At 40.1% G+C, this 20,955-nt stretch overlaps 1 protein-coding gene across 1 annotated transcript in view; it reads right to left on the bottom strand.

The window, feature by feature from the left end:
* The window catches only part of ptpn18 (protein tyrosine phosphatase non-receptor type 18), a gene marked incomplete at its 3' end in the record, with an annotated part of 43,684 nt that overhangs the window by 18,693 nt on the left and 4,036 nt on the right, over positions 1-20,955 (bottom strand). The window contains exons 2-11 of the mRNA XM_041799064.1: positions 10,915-11,023; positions 10,732-10,808; positions 9,113-9,208; positions 8,606-8,644; positions 7,920-7,988; positions 7,731-7,793; positions 5,261-5,403; positions 4,948-5,014; positions 3,771-3,848; positions 3,022-3,114 (exon numbers count right to left, since the gene is read on the bottom strand). Of these exons, the coding sequence (XP_041654998.1) occupies positions 3,022-3,114; positions 3,771-3,848; positions 4,948-5,014; positions 5,261-5,403; positions 7,731-7,793; positions 7,920-7,988; positions 8,606-8,644; positions 9,113-9,208; positions 10,732-10,808; positions 10,915-11,023 (834 nt within the window). The remainder of the gene's footprint in view (positions 1-3,021; positions 3,115-3,770; positions 3,849-4,947; positions 5,015-5,260; positions 5,404-7,730; positions 7,794-7,919; positions 7,989-8,605; positions 8,645-9,112; positions 9,209-10,731; positions 10,809-10,914; positions 11,024-20,955) is intronic.

The following is a 20,955-nucleotide window of genomic DNA, read 5'->3' as shown; positions in this document are numbered from 1 at the left end:
TTTCAAAAATTTAACTAGAAAGAAAAGTTCCTGTAAAAATTCACATCACAAGCTGTAAAACTGACAAAATTATCAAAAATTAAAAATAAATAAATAAATTAAGTTGAGAAAAATGTCCAAAAATGCCTGAGGAGGGCACAAGGGTTAAGTACTTTTCATATGGGACTAGACCCCCTGTGGACCTCTGATCATTTGTGAACTACCACCTGACATCAGAGTTGTGTGCTGCATTCAGTGGAGTCTGTAATGTACTCAAATTTACACACATTTCTGAAAAAAAAAAGCCACAAGGGTGTTGCATCACTGCAAATGAAAATGCACACTGAATTTTATTTCTGTAGTTGAAAAAAAAAAAAAGTCTGCACATCACGTTCTGCAGGACACGTTTCCTTCATGTGTCACAGGCTAATAACCAGAGTTTACTACAGACAGCATGCACTTTAGTGATTTTCCCCTCTATCGAGAAATATCTTTTAGCATTTATAGAGCTGCCCACTGTACCTGAAGGTGGTTGAACACAGCCATGCACATTAAAAACAGAATTAAAATGAGCTAAAATTGGTTCATAATGGCAAATGGTGGGAAAGGTGGTGAAATTAGATTTTAAAGTAGCAGAAATGGGTAAGAAATGCCAAAAAAAATATAAAAATTGGAAAAAAATAACCAAAAGTAAGGCGTTGAAGTGGTAAAAATAGGTGTACATTTGGTGAAATGGGATAAAAATTGATAGAAACTGGCTAGAAAGGGTTAACTGAGGAAGAAATAGTCAGAAACTGGCAAAAATCTGGCCTAAAAGTGGTAAAAGGAGTTAATAGTGGCAATAATGTGTCAACAGAGCCAACAATAGGCAGAGAGTTGCAAGAATTGGTTTAGAAATGGAAAAACAGGCAGAAGAAGGTGGTGGAAAGGGTTTAAAACTGACAAAAGTTGCAAATATATGTTAAAATTGGTGAGAAAAAGTGATAAAAATGGGTTGAATTTAGGCAAAATTGGTGAAAAGTGGCAACAGTGTAATTCAAAAATGTTCTTAGTTTTTTACGGCATCTGGAGAACCCCTCTCAGTGTCTCATGACCCCCAATGGGGTCCCTGTCTTTTTTTTTTTTGCAGACTTGGGGCTGTATCACAGAGTTTAAATGTCTGGGCATTTTTCTAAATGGCCGGAACTCTTGAGGACTAACAGTCATTTAGACCAGAGACAAAAAAGTCTAGTGGAAACTGATCTGAACGTCCCACTTAGAAAAGGTTGTGATTTAACTTCACCAAATTAGCTTTACTATTTCTAAATAGCAAAATAAAATCAGTTTGAATTGTAGACTAGACTCCACTGTTTCCTGCAAACTAGCCTTTTTTTACTCTTTGTCATCCTTGATGCAATTACACCATTCATCCAGACCCTGTAGTTGGAAATTAGCAATTGCTATAAAGTCTCTGTGCAGCACATCAGATTCATGCTCTGCTATAGAACTATTTTAAACTGTGAAAAACTTTTCGACAGTCTCAATCCAAAATTCAGTCACATGTAGCTCTCCGTGTTTTCACATGTTTACAGCAACCATATTACAACATTTCTAGAGTGTTAAGACAAAAACTTTGGATTTCACTTCACAGGGTCTTAAATTGATCAGATTTATCTATCAGATGTGTCAAAATGAGCAGAATGAGGATAAAATGAACCTTAAAATCACCTAAACCAGTGTTTCCCAACCACTTTTCCCTGGACCCCCCTACATGTACCTAAGAAAAGCAGAGCCCCTCAAGAGAAAGAAAAGGTGACACACTGCCATCAAAAAACAACATAGACTTTAATCCTTTCACTGATAATACCCTAAAAAGGCCAATGCATGCCTTTCTTATCTAAAGACCTTCGTATAAACTACTTAATAACTGCTTGATCATGGTTTTTGTCAATATTTGCACATCTAATTCTGGCTGCCTCAGAGCAGACAAAGCTTCACCCCCACAAGGTCTTTGGTGCCCCCAGACCCCAGGTTGGGAACCCCTGCCCTAAACTACTGCAAACCTGAGAAGTAAACATAAAAATATGTGATGTGCATTTACTTTTCAAAAGACTCCTGATGTCAGAGTTACATGAGGGACACATCACCCTTACTCAGGCAGAAGTACAATAAAAAAAAGAAATCCTACTGGCCCCAAAGTGTGGTGGCCCGTACCTCATATCTGGATAATTATTGACGTAAGTTTCCAGTGCCTATTCTCAAAAAAGACAACAAAAATAGCATTAAAAGTACTTTTACTAGTGTTAACTTCCTGAAAACTTCCTCCATGTCTGCAGCAGAGATGAAAAGAGTTTCTAAATATCAGAATTCCCCTTTTATAAGTTAAGATCCCCACCTCACAGATAAAGAAGAATTATTGAATTAAAGTCAGAATTTAGTGACATAAATCAGTAAAACAGAGATCTTCAGAACTCAGGGAAATTCAAACATGATCTCTGCAGAGAGGGTTTGGTTTTAAGGTTTGAGTTGTCTTTATTATCCTGTAGAAGGGAACTAACTTTCCAGTTAAACTTCCTAAACATCCATGCGTGCTGGCAGGCTGAATCTACAGCTGGACGGGAGCAGCTTAAACTCTGAGCACAGAGGAGGACTGTGGTCAGCCAGGACTGACTGGGTTTTTTAAAGAGTCTCTAGAAGAGTCAAACTGCTCAGCTATGAACCTGCGAATTTTAACCATACTAAGCGGTCTGTTTCTGTCCTCTGGTGTGAGTTTTTAGTCTGATTCTGCTGGGTAATAGTGAATAATTGAATCAGCAATAATCTGATTTTAAAGGACTCACCCGTCTGCATGTGTCGTCTGTTTGACTTCTTCCTGATAAACATTTATCACTCTCTCTGCTCTCTGTGTGTTCGTGGGTGTGTGTTTGTGAATTTACATACAGGAAGTGAGCTTAAGGAGCACTTCCTCTTTCTGCAGCTGTCCCCAATCCACATCCTCCTCCCCCTGCCAAAAAATCTGATTTCATTAACCCCTCACAGTCACATTAAAGCTGTCTGTGTTACCTGGGGCAGGTTGCAGTAGAGCGAAGAGCTGGCTGATCGGAGGACTCGTTCAAAAAGAACAATGACGGCGGTGAAGATGAACTGATACTGTTCCTGCAGAAGAAGAAGAAGGAGAAGTTTCAGTTTTCTGGCTCTGAAGGTTTGATGATTTCACTCACAGTGAAGTTTGTGATCAGGGAGGAAGTTTCTCACTTCTTTTAGTGTTTTAAATCAGTAGTTCTCAGCTTCACTAGCTTTAGAGCCCAAAACAAGCCTCCTAAATCACCTAAATATCCACATTTTATTATCAACCCCTATAGATGGATGCATGGATGGATGGATGCATGGATGGATGGATGGATGGATGGATGGATGCATGGATGCATGGATGGATGGATGGATGGATGGATGGATGCATGGAGATGGATGGATGGATGGATGGATGGATGGATGGATGGATGGATGGATGCATGGATGGATGGATGGATGCATGGATGGATGGATGGATGGATGGATAGATGGATGGATGGATGGATGGATGGATGGATGGATGGATGGATGCATGGAGATGGATGGATGGATGGATGGATGGATGGATGGATGGATGGATGAAGATGGATGGATGGATGGATGGATGGATGGATGGATGAAGATGGATGGATGGATGGATGTATGGATGGATGGATGCAGGGATGGATGGATGGATAAATATATATCATTTTAGACTGAGTGTAATAAAACCGTTAGCTTGTTGCTGTAGATTCTCGTACTTTCGTCTGTACAGCTGACGGTCTCTGTCTCCTGAGCTCCAGGACGATCTTCATGATGTTGAAGTCTGCAGAGATCTGCTGCTTGGACGACAAAAGTCACAAAATTTAGAAACAGTGTTTTTCCCCAGTCGTTCTTCTTACAGGAAAAGTTATTTTCTTCAAGTTTAACATTTTTAAACTTGAAAGTTTAAGTTTTTTTTCTAATATATATGACTTTTAAACTTTGTTTTTAAGTTTGAATGTTTGTTATTGCCTGTTTTCCAAACAAAAACAATTTGTAAATTTATGCATTTAAAAATAGAAAATGCAGACATTTTAAAAATATATATATATATGACTTTTTAATGCATTTATTTGGTTTGTTTGTTTTTTTCTTCCTAGGAAAAAAATTATAACTTTAACCTAAAAGTTTTGTGGGTTTCCTCGTTAATTTATGACCTTTAAATGTATAAAATATACATATTTGTCGCTCATATGTTTAAGACTTTTCAAGTTCAAAAATGTGATTTTTTTGTCTTGTAAATTTACAAGAATTTTTTTTATCTTTAATTTTTAAACTTAAAAAGTGTTTTTTTTTTGTAAATTCACCACTGACTTGATTTTTTCCCTTTAAATTTACCATTTTTAAAGAAAAAGATATTTTGAGTGTTTTTTCTTGTAAAAAGTCAGCACTTTATTTATTGTAAAATATACATCTTGTAAAATTAAAACATTTTTTGTTTTTATCTTTTAATTGCATGACTTTTTAACCTGAGAATTTTGAGGGGTTTTATGTACATTTACAACTTTTAAATACTAGGGGGAAAAAAAGTAATTTTATGGCTTTCTAACTTTAAAAAGTCAAGTTTTTGTCTCCTAAGATTGAGCGCACTCTTTTATTTGTTTTTTTTTTTTGTTTGTTTTTTTTTGGCATTAATACCTTGTTGTACAGACTTGAATAGGAGCAGTAGCTAAAATAGAGGTTTTTATTTTTGAGTATTATTCGTGCTAGTTGTCTGTGACGAGTCTGGACTCAGGAATGCTCCCCTCCATCATCACAGATCCCTAGAATGAGTCTTAGAGTTGTCCAGGGTGAAGCCAGCCTGTAGTAAACAGCAGAATCTCTCCGTACTCAAACAGAGAAGTAGACTTTCTGAGATTAACAGTGTTAATGTGTGGTGTGTTTTTCACGTGTTACCCCGGTAACCAGCAGGTCATGGATGTAGTCGAGAGCACAGATGACTCCTGTCCTCCCACACCCCGCGCTGAAACACAGAGGAACAGATGTAGCGTGGATGTTAGTGGTGCCATCGTTAGCAGGTGTTACCTGCTGCATATTCACAGCCTCCTGCTTTCTGCCCGTCAGTGTGTGTGCTCCATATGTGTGATACGGCCTGTTGAATGTTAATGACCATCTGACCTGCGATCTGCTCGGCTGGCGTAAACAAGCGTCAGTAATGATGTGGAATTAACAGCCGTTTAGAGGCGCCACAGTGTGTGTTGGTGTGTACCTGCAGTGTATGAGCAGAGGAGAGGTGTGTGATCCTTGGCTGCTTCTCGCTCTCTCCAGCAGGTCCAGGACTCCCGCCGCCTCGTAGGGAACATCGTGATCGGGCCAGGAGAGGAACTGATACTGAACCACAGAACGGGAGTCCTGAGGAGGAGGAGGAAGAGAAGGATGGGAGGATGATGAAGAAACAAAAGAAGATGGGGATGAAGAAGAGAAGGGATAGAGGATGGTTAGATATGAAATCTGATCTAGGCAGATTTACACATGTGACATATTCCTTCTTTTCTTCATGATGGATTTAACTGAACTCTGGGGGATGTTCAGAGACTTGGAGATGCTTTTGTATCCATCCCCTGACTTATACTTTTCAAAAACCTTTTGTCTGAGTTGCTTGGAGTGCCTTTTTGTCTTTATGGTGTAATGGCAGCCATGAATACTGATGAAGCAGTGACCCGACCTTTCAGACTCAGGTGTCTTTACACCAGTGGTTCTAAAATGGTGTGGCAAGGCGACACTCGTTAAGGCAAGTCTAGGTGTGCCGTGGGAATTTGTACCATACGCTATTACTACAATTCTACAGCGAGTACGGTAACCAGGCCTGCCCACTGATCTGGACCCCTGAAAAACCCCAGAGAATGGGCTCTCCCCAGTTGGGATTTATTGATGATATCAGTGTGTGTGTGTGTGTGTGTTGGATTGGATCAGTGGCATTGGTACTAGCATCCTGGCTAACAGTTAGAAAAGAATGGCAAGCTATTATCGGGTTGAAATTGGTGATGAAATTATTATTCATGCTATTTTAAACCAAGTAAACCAATATTTCTACCCATTTTTGCCACTTCTTATAACTACTTTTGACCAATTTTTGCCACTTTTTTGGGACTTTTTGAAACCTGGATTCCATTTTTGCTACCTTTTTGGTCCAATTTTTGCCCTTTACTATCACTTGGAACCCATGTTCTTTTGAGATTTTTGTGCCTTTATTTGATAGAGGAAGAACAGCGGATAGAGTTGGAAACAGGGACGAGAGTGGGGGAGACATGTAGTAAAGGGCCTCAGGCCGGATTCAAACACAGGCTGCTCGCGTACATGGGGCGCGCCTTAAACCACTGGGCCACCTGCACCCTTTCAACCCATTTTTACCACCGTTTTACAACATTTCATCCTTTTTGGGCACTTATTACCCATTTTGACACTATTTTGACACTTTCAATGAGTTTTTGCCAATTTTGAACCCACTGTTTGGCCACTTTTTTTTTAACAATTCTTGTCCATTACTGACATTGTTTTGCCACTTCTTGCCTAAATCTTGCCGTATTTGTCCATCACTTTGATCCCCATTTTTGACTTTGTTTCACCTCTTTTTTTAGCCCAATTTTTTCCTTTATTATCGCTTTGAACTCATTTTTACCACCGTTTTACAACATTTTATCCTTTTTGGGCACTTGTAACCCATTTGGTCACTATTTTGACACTTTCAATGAGTTTTTGCCAATTTTGAACCCATTGTTTTGCCCCTTCTTTTTTTCTTTTACAATTCTTGCCCATTACCGACATTGTTTTGCCACTTTTTGCCCAAATCTTGCCATGTTTGTCGATCACTTTTGTCTCATTTTTTTCAAAATTTTGCCCATTTTTGACTTTGTTTCACCTCTTTTTTAGCCCAATTTTTTCCTTTATTATCACTTTGAACACATTTTTACCACTGTTTTACAACATATCATCCTTTTAGGCAGATTGTAACCCATTTTGACACTTTCAACACATTTTGCCAATTTTGAACCCATTGTTTGGACACTTTTTTTTGGTACCAATTCTCGTCCATCACTGACATTGTTTTGTCACTTTTTGCCCAAATCTTGCCATGTTTGTCCATCATTTTTATCCCCTTTTTGCCTATTTTGCCCATTTTTGACTTTGTTTGACCATTTCTGCCCAAATTTACTGTTTATCCATCACTTTTATCCCATTTTTGCCATTTTTGCCAACTTTTGACTTTGTTTCATCTCTTTTTTGCCCAATTTTGCCCTTCATCATCACATTGAACCAATTTTTACCACCGTTTTACAACATTTAATCCTTATAGGCCACTTTTAACCCATTTTGACACTATCTTGACACTTTTAACAAGTTTTTGCCAATTTTTGCCTACTTTTGACTTTGTTTGACCATTTTGCCCAAATGTTTATCATGATTATCTATCACTTTTATCCCATTTATGCCACCTTTTGCCCACCTTTGCCAACTCCATGACCCCCTGTTGGCTGGGCCCCTTTATCTCCCCTTATACTTGTAGGCCACCTTGACTATAACATTATTTAAAAAGTCTATTTTGTGTTGATTTAAATATGGTGTGCCTTGAGATTTTGGCTTAACCTTGGGTGTGCCTTGGGTGGAAAAAGGTTGAAAACCACTGCTTAATACTACAGTCCCCTAGGATTACACTCCATCTGCTTTGCTGGGTTACTAACCTGCTGGTAGGTGACTGTCAGGTTTCTCATCACCAGGTCTTCATTAGGATGAGACTCCCCCTGCTGGAGAACCACAGAACTACAAGTTTAAAACACACCAGAGGATTTGGATTTGGTTGAAAGGTTTTAAATTCAAAATATATCGGTTTATTGTTAGTATGATTCTTAAATGCATGTGTGTTTTCTTACATTGTAGATGGTGAACGGTCCAAAAGACGCCGAGTTTTGATCTGCAGCCCAGTAACACTCACACTTTTTCTGCACAGTCAAACACAGTTTATATTACATTCGTGTGCACATGAGCCATAAAACATGGCTTTGACCAAGATTACAAATACAGTCATGAGAAATTTCTACAGTAGATCAGGAGTGCATCAAACATTCTTACCAGAAAAGTCAGAACATAAAGATAAAATACAGAAAACCTTGAGGGGGCATTAACTTAAGACATAGAAATAAACCCCCAAAATAATGTTCAGTCAAAATGTTCTATTAGATTTAAAATTTTGGTAAAAATTAGGATTCATCTCTATGAAATAAATCAGCTACACTTTGGTCGATAAATGTAAATTGCTGTAAATGTCATAAATAAGGTAAAATAAATGAGATAAAACAGAATTAGGCTTATTTTTTTCTATAAATTACGACACAAATAAAACTGTTTCTTAACCTATGAGTAAACGGTTAGACAGTAAGGATGGTTTAATCATAACATTAAAAAAAATTCAAGTCAACCTGAATCTGTCCTTTTATTTTTGACATTTTAAACTTGAATTTAACATTTTATTCTCTTTGCAGCTTTGACTTTAGTAAACTTAGTGAGAGGAGAGCTGCTATTTATAATAATGAGTGAAAATAATCATGGCTGGTCTTACCTTTCCCATCTCTACCTCTCTGCAGGCCATGACTATCACCTGGAAAACAGACAGAGATTAGTCTGAGCCCGCTGATGGAAGAAACAGTGCTGGGTTTTTATTAAATCTTAACTTTATAATGAACAAATAAACTATGTTCAAAGAAAAACAAAGAAAATGTCTGATTTAATTTAACTAGATCTGCTGCTTGGTGGTCATTGGTGCAAAGTTTCCTACACAGTGAACACACAGTGAGTCTATTTTTCTTCCACTATAAGTCCATCTTCACCACTCTTTTCAACTTTGACACTCTTTTGGGAATTGTTGCCAATTTTAACCCATTTTAGCGACATTTTTCCCTTTTGCACCCCTCTTTTGCCACTTTAATCCACTTTTGCCACTTACTGACTACTTGAGCATTTTTATCCCCTTCAACCCATTTTCATCACTTTTGCCCACTTTTAACACTTTAACACTAGTTTTTTTTCTCCGTTGTTTGTTTTTGTTTGTTTCTGTCGTGTGTGGAACCTTGACGTTGTTCTGCCAGATCAGCCTCCAGAAGTCGCTCACAGTGGAGCTGAGAGGAGCCTGAGCAGCGATGTACCTGCAGTCTGATGACGCCCCCTGCAGGACAAACACAGTCATTACAACAACAATCAGAGCAGAAGAGGGAGGAAGTCTGTGGGGTTTCTGCAGTATAATGCTCCAGAGTTATAACTCCTTCTTCAGAAGTCTCATTAAAAACACAGAGACCTTACAGACTGGTTTATTTCATTCTCTCTGGAGGGTTGACCATCATGAACGCCCTGTTTAAGGCCATGCCACAGCATCTCAATAAGATCTTAGTCCAGACTTTGACTAGACCACTCCAGAACCTTCTTTTAGTTTTTTGTTCATTCAGAGGCGGACTTGCTGGTGTGTTTGGGATCATGGTCCTGCTCCACAACCCAAGTGAGCTTGAGCTTGAGCTTGAGGTCATGAACTGATGGCCAGATATTCTCCTTCAGGATTTTCTGGCAGAGAGCAGGATTCACGGTTCTAGAAGTCCAGGTCCTGGTCCAGACCACCACACTACCACCACCATGTTTGACTGTTGGTCTGATGTTCTTTTGATGAAATGCTGTGTTAGTTTAACAGCTTTTCTCCCTCATTTTGTTATAAACATGCTTTTAAAGGACACTGATGTACCATTTACCTAATCTTGTAGGGTACTGGTTGGACTGGAATGGCAGATGGGGGCCTAGACTGGTCTGAGTGCAAACAGGAAGAAGGGAATATCATCATCTGAAGATGATGTCATCCTTTGAAGATGTCATCCTTTGAAGATGAGGTCATCCTTTGAATATAATGTCATCCTTTGAAGATGATGTCATCCTTTGAAGATGTCATCCTTTGAAGATGTCATCATTTGAAGATGATGTCATCCTTTGAAGATGATGTCATCCTTTGAAGATGATATCCTATGACGATGTCATCCTATGAGGGTGACATCATCCTTTGAATTTATCATCATCTGAAGATGATGTCATCCTTTGACTATATCATCTTTTGAAGTTGGTCATAGTTGGTAACTTCTAAAAAAGTGGTTGGAACTGTTAAGGAGTGAGGGTTAGGGCTCCAGAAAGTTCCCCTTTTTCTGGTCAGTCCTCAGAATATTTTCCCAGAAGTCTTGGGGATCATCAGGTTGTTTTTAGTCAAATGTGAGACCAGCCGTTGTGTTCTTTTTGGTCAGCAGTGGTTTTGGCCTTGGAACTCTCCCATGATGCCATTGTTGCCCAGTCTCTTTCTAATTGTTGAATCATGAACTCTGACCTTAACTGCGGGTCTTTAGATGTTGTTCTGGGTTCTTCTGGAACCTCCTGGATGAGTCGTCCATGCGCTCTTGGAGTCATGTTGGTAGGCCAGCCACTCCTGGGAAGGTTCACCACTGTTCCAGGTTTTCCCCATTTATGGATAATGGCACTCAGCGTGGTTCGCAGGAGCCCCAAAGCCTCAGAAATGCCCTTTAACCCTTTCCAGACTGATAGATGTCAGTGACTTTGTTTCTCATCTGATTTAACGAGGAGGGCAATGACTTTTTCACACAGGACCAGGTAGGTTTGGACAGATTTTTTCCTTACATAAGGAGGATGATGAAGAGGAGTTACCTTGATGAAGCTGGCGTTGATGTAGTCACAGTCAGAGTCTGAGGTCAGCATAGACAACACCACACGAGACTGATCATCTACAAACAAACCAAAGGTAAGGGATTTTTTTACACTTTCAGATTTGATGCTGAAAACAAATTTTAAACAGATTAAGAACAAGAATAGAGAGGAAGTCCTCTTTACACGGCAGGATGTCTTTGTATCTGTTCTTCTTGATGTTTTCCTTCAGAGCTCCGATTTGGGTGGTCAGACCCAGATCTCTTTTAAAATCAGCTGTCTGTGAACGCACCATCTGTTGTAGTAAACACACATAGTAAGGTTATCTTTCTTTTATTATTTTATTTATTACATCATATTGTAATAAGTGAGACACAGAGAAACAGAGATGATCACGGGAAGAGGAACAACCATTAATTAGAAACACAAATATGTTCAAAAAGAGGAAGACAAAGGTTGAAAAAAGCAGAAACTGGTCTAAAATGTGAGTGTGTAACAGCTGGATGCTGATAATGAAAAATAAAAGTAGATAAGAGAAATAAAAGGGAGAAGTTTGAGAGCTTTACATGAGGAAGGATTCCACTTTAGGGAGCTGTGATGCCTTCAGGGGCAGCTGGGAAATGCTCGATTTAGACCATAGTGAAACATGTTGATCTTTGAAAATCAGTTTTGTATTTTAATAATAGCAGTCGCCATGTTTAAAAGGCTGACTCTACCTTACTTAGATCAGGGGTTCTCAACCTTTTCAGCCCATGATCCCCAAAATAAAGGAGCCAGAGACCGGGGACTCCCACTGTACCTGAAGGTGGCCATGCACACTGAAGAACAGTCATGTGCAGACAAGGCCATCCATAAGGGGGGAGCTTTCTGGGACCCAGCCGGACTGGGGGCCCATAAAGTCTGTTAAACCATGGTCCAATGTAAAGTTAAGCTGTGATTACCATATTTTACATTTTTTACCTGAATAATAACCATCCATCCATTTTCACAAGGGCACACCCTGGGCTGGTCGCCAGTCAATCGCAGGGCTGACACATAGAGACAGATAACCAGGCACGCTCACACTCACACCTACGGGCAATTTAGAGTCACCAATTAACCTGATGAGCATGTTTTTGGTGGTGGGAGGAAGCCGGAGTACCCGGAGAGAACCCATGCATGCATGAGGGAAAACATGCAAACTCCGTACAGAAAGGCCCTGACTGGGAAGCAAACCAGGAACCGTCTTGCTGTGAGGTAACAGCGCTTACCCCACCACCACCATGCAGCCCACTGAAGCATAACCCCTCTTATCAAAGCAATAAATATCTCCTTTTAAATTAATGTTGTAGATGTCTCAAGAGCCAAAGTGGTCTCCAGGTGTATTACCAGGGGTGGAAAGATCCGGACAAACACCATCAAGCTTGACCTTGGCTGCCAAGTGACCAGTGGTGTGCCCCCCCGTGGCCCAATTGTTGAAAAACGCGTGCTAAAGTGCCCTCTTGGAAGGCAAAATGCACGCTAAAGTGCCGGTTCATGCACACGCGAAACACGTGAAACTTAGTGCCCTCTTCAGTGGCGAGAACGCGCTGTATGTGCCCTTTTTTTCTTTTCGCCCCTGCTCTTGAAAAAGTCTGTGCACGCCACTGCAAGTGACACACATGTATGTCAACATGTGACAAGCTTGAATCTAGCCACCTCCCCTCCAGCCCCGGTATGTGTCACATTAGGCCCTGTGATGAATCCTTAGCGCCCTACACGCCTAAAACTTTTGCACAGCACTGTACTTCACGTAGGGAGTGGTGTACGCCAACTTCAGGCTCTGTCTGTAAATGGAATGTTAATAAATGAGAGCCTTTAACTCAGCTCAGTAATGAGAGGCGGTCTTTCAGCTCTCAACAGCTCTTCATTTGGTACCATTTTGCCTTATTTGTCTTCAAAACAAGAAAAATGACAGCCAACTCTCACGTTCCAAATTATTATGCAAATGATATTTTTCTCTGATTTTCTAAAAAGTCGATGCAAATGACTTTTTTAAGTCACAAACCGCTAGAGCATAATTCAAATTTTGTGAACCAGCCTCCCACTGATAAATATTTTATTTTCAAAAATCAAAAACTCAAAATGCACCAGAGTTCAAACACATTCTATAGGTTGTAAAGAACTGAAAATGGTCATGTGTTGAATCTGCAGCATTAGGAGGTCATATTTACTGAAATCAAAGCTATTTCAATCAAAAACATCTGAACAGGCCAAGTTCCACATTAACATAAGAGCCCTTCTTTGATATCACCTTCACTATTTTTGCATCCATTGAACTTGTGAGTTTTTGGAGAGTTTCTGCTTGAATTTCTTTGCAGGATGTCAGAATATCCTTCAGAGCTGCTGTTTTGATGTGAACTGCCTCCCACCCTCATAGATCTTCAGCTTGAGGATGCTCCAAAGGTTCTCAGTAGGGTTAAAGGTCAGGGGAGGATGGGGGCCACACCATGAGTTTCTCTCCTTTTATGCCCATAGCAGCCAATGACACAGAGGAATTCTTGGCAGCATGAGATGGTTCATCCTAATGAATGAAGATCATTTTTCTACAGGAGGCACAGTTCTTCTTTTTTTTTTTACCATGGAAGAAAGCAGTCAGTCAGAAACTCTATATACTTTGCTGAAGTCATTTTCACACCTTCAGGGACCCTAAAGGGGCCTACCAGCTCTCTCCCCATGATTCTGGCCCAAAACATGACTCCACCCCCTCTTGCTGACGTCACAGCCTTGTTGGGACATGGTGACCATCCACCAACCATCCACTACTCCTCCATCTGGACCATCCAGGGTTGCACGGCACTCATCAGTGAACAAGACTGTTTAAAAATGAGTCTTCATGTATTTCTGGGCCCACTGCAACCGTTTCTGCTTGTGAGCATTGGTTAGGGGGGGCTGAATAGTAGGTTTATACACGACTGCAAGCCTCTGGAGGATCCTACACCTTGAGGTTGGTGGGACTCCAGAGGCACCAGCAGCTTCAAATACCTGTTTGCTGCTTTGTAATGGCATTTTAGCATCTGCTGTCTTAATCTGATGAATTTGTCTGGCAGAAATCTTCCTCATTATGCCTTTATCCTGATAAAAATGTGGAAAGTCCTTCTTAAGTAGTTATCTTTAATTGGGCTCACCTGGAAAACTAATGATCACAGGTGCCTGAGATTGATTTGAGTGATCCAAAGAGCCCTCAGACAAAACACCATCCATGAGTTTAACTGGAAAACAAAAAAAATGAATGTTTATGACACTGAAATCCAATTTGCATGATAATGTGGAACGTGTTGTAAATAGCTAGCTGTATAAACCAGCTCATCATCACTCCTCACCTGTCATCTTGAATTAAGCCATTTTATTTTAACCAGTACTCACAAGCTTTATAGGCTGAAAGCATGTGACAACATGAGGGAGAAAAGCTGTTAAAGAGGCACAAGGTTGATTTAGAATAAATCTGTGGAGTGGTTCCAGTGTAAAACCAGAATGTTGGTCTGAGCTGGAACCTTCTCTCCTGTGTTCATCAGAACTTCAGCAGTCTTCTATCACATCCTCATTCTGTCTGCTCTAACACTCACAAACGTTCTACTTCCTCTTTCACAGATCAGCGATGATGCTGCTGATAAGTCACACTGGAGGCTGATTGTAAAACAGAGCTCTCAGGAGCTACAACACACAAGTCCCTTTGTAAATAATCTAAACCTTTATTGACTAAACTGCAGAGAGAATGATTGACGCACCACAAGCACAGCTCAAACTTCTGCTGTCTACATTTAAGTTATTCCTGCTGATTCCCCCAGAACATTTTCAGTTAAGTAGATGCCATTTCCTGTATTCTAGTGCATTTTAACACCATATTAGCACCAGATAATCCAGACTGGTTCTGTGGGATATAGTTCTGGCTCAATATAGATCAAAAAAGGGCCCAACATAAAAGTCATAGCAACAGTAATGTTTCATAGTATTTCTTGGTCCTAATGGTCTTCTGGAGTTTAGTGTGTTTTCTTAGAGGGCTCTGTGATAAAAACACACAGGGAACAAAACACAAAAAAATATTTATTTGTCACCTCAACAGAAACAAACTATGATGAAGCAGGGACATAAGTGCTACTCCATTGCTGCAGGTGGCAGGGATGAATCAAGTCTCAAGTCTTTGTGCCCGTATGTGGCAGCTGGAACTATAGTGAAATTCTTCGTTGGAGGCAGTGTGTTTTGCCACCCAGGAGGGCACTTTAGCACGTGTTTTTCAATAAGTGGGCCATGAGAATTGTTTCTCTAATCAGGCTTCCAACACCTGGGCCGTTTTCAAATTCACCTACTATACTAGCAGTGCGTACAGATTTGCCCAAAATGTCGTATGCAGTATGCAACAAATGCAAAAGTTGCAGTATGCCAAAAATACCCGGATGACGTACTGATTCAGGAAAATTTCACAGTATGCATCGGACCAGTCTGCTTCGCCCACTGTTACCCACAATGTGAAGCTCCGGGTCAGAGTTTGTAATAGCGGAGAGCGGTGGGATTTTCACTGAAGCGGCTGACGGTTACAAAAAGTGCCATTACTTTTTATTTTTACCTTTTAAACATGTACTAAAGTGAAATAAGTTGTAATAGGGTCACTGTTGTTTTTGTTTTGCTATTGCGGCTCGTAACGGCCGGAAAGGTGCTGTCAAGTGTTTCCAAGGTAAAAACAATGGCTATAAAAAACCAGAAAAATCAAATAAAAACACTTCCCAGACTTTTCTGTACGTAAATGGATGGAAAACACTGTAGCGTCGTTTGCAATTAACCAGGGTATGACGTACTTCTGTATACCGGAAACCAGCTAAACCAGACCAAGCCTACTACACAATAACGTCCGACTGGCAGTCAAACTGCATACTACTGTTGAACGCAGTACGCAGTGCGCAATACATACTGCATTCTGCGTTTGGCAGGAGTATGCAGCAGGCCAATTCTAAAACAGCCCTGGTTTTCATCAGCTGCACACACCTGAAGCTGCGCTGCTCTGATTCCATCACCATCCTCATGGAGGCCCAGTCCACACAGAGTCAGGGATTTCTTTTTAAACTGAGGTTTTTCTGTGCATTTTGGGATTGTGCATGCACACATGGCATTTTAGGTCCCAAAAGAGCAGATTGTTTAAAAAAAACTCCCTTATGGATGAAGGACTGTAGCAGCTCCATTTATACTTTTTTTTTACACGTGGACAGAGAAAACTGCCTTTAGGGCTTGTAAAGTCACTGTGAGCCCATTTCTAATCTATTTAATGCTGATGGTGTGTAATGTTGTCACTTTTGTCTCCATGAAAATGTGCATAGGCGGTTTCCAATCACATGATCCTGAATGCCACATGGAGGACAGCCATTGGGACCTGTACGCAGCAGTTATCAGAAAACGTTTGCTGAGTATGATCCCTGCAATTTAGAGAGGTGATTTAACCACAGTTTAACAGATTTACCTGGTGTGGACTCAACATGAAAAGTTACTCAGCCCTGCAGATCTTTAAGTGTCATCTCTTCAGATGAAGGGAGACCGAAGTCTAGTTCTGAGCTAAGAGGCTAGCTGACCCTCTTTAAAGGGATACTTCAACATTTTGGCAAATTCGCCCATTGCCATAATCCCTATAGTCTTAGTAATAGGTTCGTTCGTCGGTGCAAGCTGTTTCTAGATCTGGGGGACCGATATACTAGCTGCACAGCTAACGCTATGGAAGCAAATGGCATTTTTTGCTTTCCCTCATCAAACTCATCAAACACACAACCCAACAACTCCAAAACGCTCTCGTGGACAAGTTGTGACCTGCACATTCACCACGCTATGAAATAATCATGGAACATTACGAGACGGAGATGTTTTAAAGCTAAATGCAAAGCCAGAACTACACTCCAGACATGGCTGCTGCACTGTGTCACTCCGCCCAGTGGTTCACTCAAAAAATAGTTCCGAGTATTTGCTTCATGTGTAGTAATGTTACATAATTATACGTTATTATTTCATAGCCTGGTGAATGGATTATGGGCGAATTTGCCAAATTTTGAAGTATCCCTTTAATGTAAAATATCCTGCACTCTCTCTAACTGCTTTATTTTATCTCAAATCCTGTAAGAAAGCTCACTGTGGTAAAATGCCTCATTTCTAGTGCTGTCAAATGATTAAAATTTTTAATCAGATTAATCACAAGGTTGCTGTGGATTAATTTCGATTAATCATGATTAAATATCATTCATTTTTAATCTATATTAATCACGTTTCATTTTACATATTCAAACAGACTCAATCTCTGACAAACGTATGCTTCGCGTTACTGTGGTAATTTAAGCTGGAAGTGCTTTGGTGAAAGAAAACTCCTTCCTGCAGAACGTGCATAATACTTTATGTTGGTCGAGTCTTCCGTCTTATGTTTTTTTGTGTACTTAAATTTCCCATCAAGAGGGCCAACGTGCTCTTTAGCGTCTCCCATATTGAGTCGGTTGGTCACTACCGGATCAACGGCCCATTTGCGCATGTGCGGCGGCATGCTTGACGGTAACCCTACTTGGACAAACTGGCTGAAATGCGTTGCCAGAGACGTTTCAGAGATTTTGAGTCATTCTGTGCTGTAGATGGGTTAATAGCATTAACATTTTTAATCAGATTAATCATGATGATGGATTAATTCCCATTAACTCTTCACTTTTGACAGCCCTAATTATCTCATATGCACATTGCATGCATATCTACCTGTTTAAGTCTGCCTCTATTCTTGTATATTTTACACTTCTGCTCATGTCTAGTCAGCATCCTCACACCATTTGCAGATCATTCGACCGATGTTGTGCATGCAAGTCTGAAGTTGTTTAAGTGATTCATGAAAAAAGCAGAATAAAATACTGATGTATGATGATTTAATAGCAGTTTTTTTTACGTGTACATTTTTGCTTTGAAGTTTCCAAAGGGTGCAAATTGCATCAGGTATAAGTGGAGTCTAAGAGTAAAAGACATTGGATTTATAAATTTTAATAAAAAGAAACAAAATTCATGCCACAAGCTGCCAAAATAATCACTAAATTAAAAAAAAAGTTGAGGAAAAACATACAAACATGCCGGATGGGGGCATAATGAGAGATCCTCACAGTGAAGGACGGAGTACTGCTGACATGGCGTGATCTTACAGCACGTAACTGTGTGTTTTTGTGGACAATGATGTTCTTGAGAACGTAGCGTGTGTATACAGGATTAACTTTGATAAACCAAAGAGGAAAACCACCTACATGTGGACTATTGCCCTCAGAGTATTTATAATCCTCCCACACATGCAGTTAGTCAAGGTTAATGAGCTGCAAACACCTGACGCTGCAGAGCTCTGATTCCTCACCAACCTCAGTGAGTGATCATCTCACTGGAGCCAGCATTCTCATGCTAACATGCTCTAATCCAAACTACTGGGGGAACCAGCGGGCCTTTTAGGGACTGTATGAATCCACAGGCTTTGCTCTGCAGGGCTGAGCGAGTCTGATAGAGTCTGTCAGAGGAAAGGTAAACATGAGAGACCGGATTTAAGGTGTGTCTCAGCTCTGAGTCATTTCAGGAACGATGACAAGGAAGCTGCAGGGGATTAATAATGAACCAGTAATGTGGAGAGGAATGAGGAAGCAGGAGTGATGACAGCACAGGCAGAGAGCAGACCTGTGGTTCAAAACTCTCTGTTTATACCACCTCACATTTTCACCAGCAGTTAGAAGAAGGCAACCGCCCAGCACCCCGTGCTCCAAGGGGCCTCAAGATATAATCATTATAGGAGTGCATGAAATCTGAGGTACTCATCTTACACCACTCTCTATGATTAAGGCGGGTTTTATAGTTCAGTAAATAAGAGGCCCGTAGATCCCCATATGTGACCCTAGATCAGGGATGTCAAACTTTATCCCAGCAGGGGCTGAATTCTGAATTTAGGTCCAACCTGAGGGCTGAACAAGGTCAACATTTAACTATTAACTGTCAACCTCGTTTTCACCAGCAATGAATTATGGGAGAAAAAACCCTTAGAACTGATGATAAATGATTTAGAGATTTTGACAAGTCAAAATGGTAAGTTTATAGGTTCAAAATCTGAGATCAAAATTCAAACTTAATCTCTCAAAAGGCATTTAAAGTCAAAATCATGTTTCTAAATAGGGCAATTCTATAAGAAAGTTAATATTTTGAATTTATAACAGTCAAAACATGAGATAAACATTTAAAATCATGAGTTTTAAAGGTCAAAATATGAGATAAATTTTAAAGTCATTGGTTAAAAATGTCAAAAGTTGAGACAAAAAGTAAAATTTTGAGTTTTACGAGTCAAAATATTACTAAAAAATTTAAATTGAGGATACAAAAGGCCAAATTATGAAATTAAAGTCAACGGAGCTCAAAATGTCAAAACTTAAAAAAACCTCTTGAGTTTAAAAGGTCAAAATATTACTTAAACAATTTGAATTGAGGATCCTAAAGGTAAAAAACACGATAAAAATTCAAAAATGAGAATTGAAAAGGTCAAAATATTAAATAAAAAGTCAAAACCATAACTTTGCCTGATAACTGTGAGATGCAAAATCAAGAATATGAAATGAAACAGAAATTTATTTTCCCATATTCCTGACTTTTTAATCTATTTATTTTAATTTTTACTTCCTTATTTTTTTGAAAGAACAAGGATATTGTTTTACATTCTTAAATTGGAGGAAATCCGCAGACCTCAAACCAGTGGGCCAATTATAATAAAAATATGATATGATATGATATGACTGTGCCACGGACCAGATTTGGCCCCTGGGCCTTGAGTTTGACAACTCTGGCCTAGACACTAGAGACCCTTCCTGCCTCAGAGCACCCGCCCGAGCACGTGCAAAAGCTCTACTCATGCACAGAAGAGGACTGCAACAGTAGTGCACATGTGTGTTTTCAGAAAGTGCCGTTCTGCCTGTCTACATGGAGACATGGGATGTTTTGAAAACCTTTCACCTGAAAGCGTCATGTAAACATGGCCGCATGTTGGAACAGACTGTTGCCACACAGTTGGAAGCATAGCATTGTCCAGAATGTCTTGGTCTGCTGAAGCATTAAGATCAGCCTTCACTGGAGATAAGGGGTCTAGACCAGACCCTGAAAAACAGCCCCATACCATTATCCCTCCTCCACTAGACTTCACAGTTGGAACAATGGTGCCAGTGTGATTTACTCCACTCCATCTGTTGCTTGGTGTTGGACTTGGTGATGTGAGGCTTGCATGCAGCTGCTCAGCCATAGAAGCCCATTCATGAAGCTCCTGCTGCAGTTTTACATTAATGCCAGAGGAAGTTCAGAACTCTTCATATGGAATCAGCAGCTTTGGAGCCGTAGCGGTCGTTGACCCTAACCCTGCTGTTGTTCCTAAACTCTTCCACTTTCTAATAATATCACTGACAGCTGACTGTGGAATATCCTGCATGAACCGTCTTATTGCAAAGGTGTCATCATCACCGTAGCACGCTGGAAGTCTCTGAGTTCTTCAGAATGACCCGTTTAGGATCACAGATGTCTGTAGAGTCTGCATGGCTAGAAGATGTTTTTGCACACCTGTGGGTCTGACTGAAACACCTGGATTAAATAATTAACAAGTGTGGACAAATACTTTTGTCCATAGAGTGTTGCTACAGCCTGTATTAGCTCCCTGCAGATGAAATAAAATCAACAACAGCATTTCTCCTCTGTCTTTTTACCCTCTTCGATATAAGATGGCTCCTCCTAGACGGACCCAAAGTTCACCTTTGAGACTAAAACTGGCCCTGGATGTTTCTGATCGTTCTGATAAACGTAGATAAAACCTGAGTGTGTATTGTAAAAAGAACAGAGAGGCTGTTGTTCGTCTGAAACTCAACACCTGGTGTGAAACAGGAAATGAAAAGTGATGCAGAAGAGCAAGTTGACACTGAGCAGACAGAGACGATAATGTGATCAGAAATAAGCATGGAGCATCGCCATGAAGACTGCAGGATCTAAATTTAGAGGCAAACATGTGAAAGGATGTTTTTATAGTTTTTATATGAACAGAAGTCAAACACAAGCATGCTTAAATGTAAGTTTAGTTCACAGAGAGCCACATCTGTCTGGTTCTTACACAGCTGTCCTTCTCAGACTTTAAGACTCTTCAGAGTAAATCTGTCACTCTGTCTAATGCAGGGTTACTCAACCCTGCTTAACCTAAGAACCAAACTGTGG

The sequence above is a fragment of the Cheilinus undulatus genome, linkage group 11, assembly GCF_018320785.1.
Source record: "Cheilinus undulatus linkage group 11, ASM1832078v1, whole genome shotgun sequence".
NCBI classification, from domain to species: domain Eukaryota; kingdom Metazoa; phylum Chordata; class Actinopteri; order Labriformes; family Labridae; genus Cheilinus; species Cheilinus undulatus.
The sequence above is the reverse complement of the archived record's forward strand: the minus strand, read 5'-3'. Positions and strand labels throughout refer to the sequence as shown.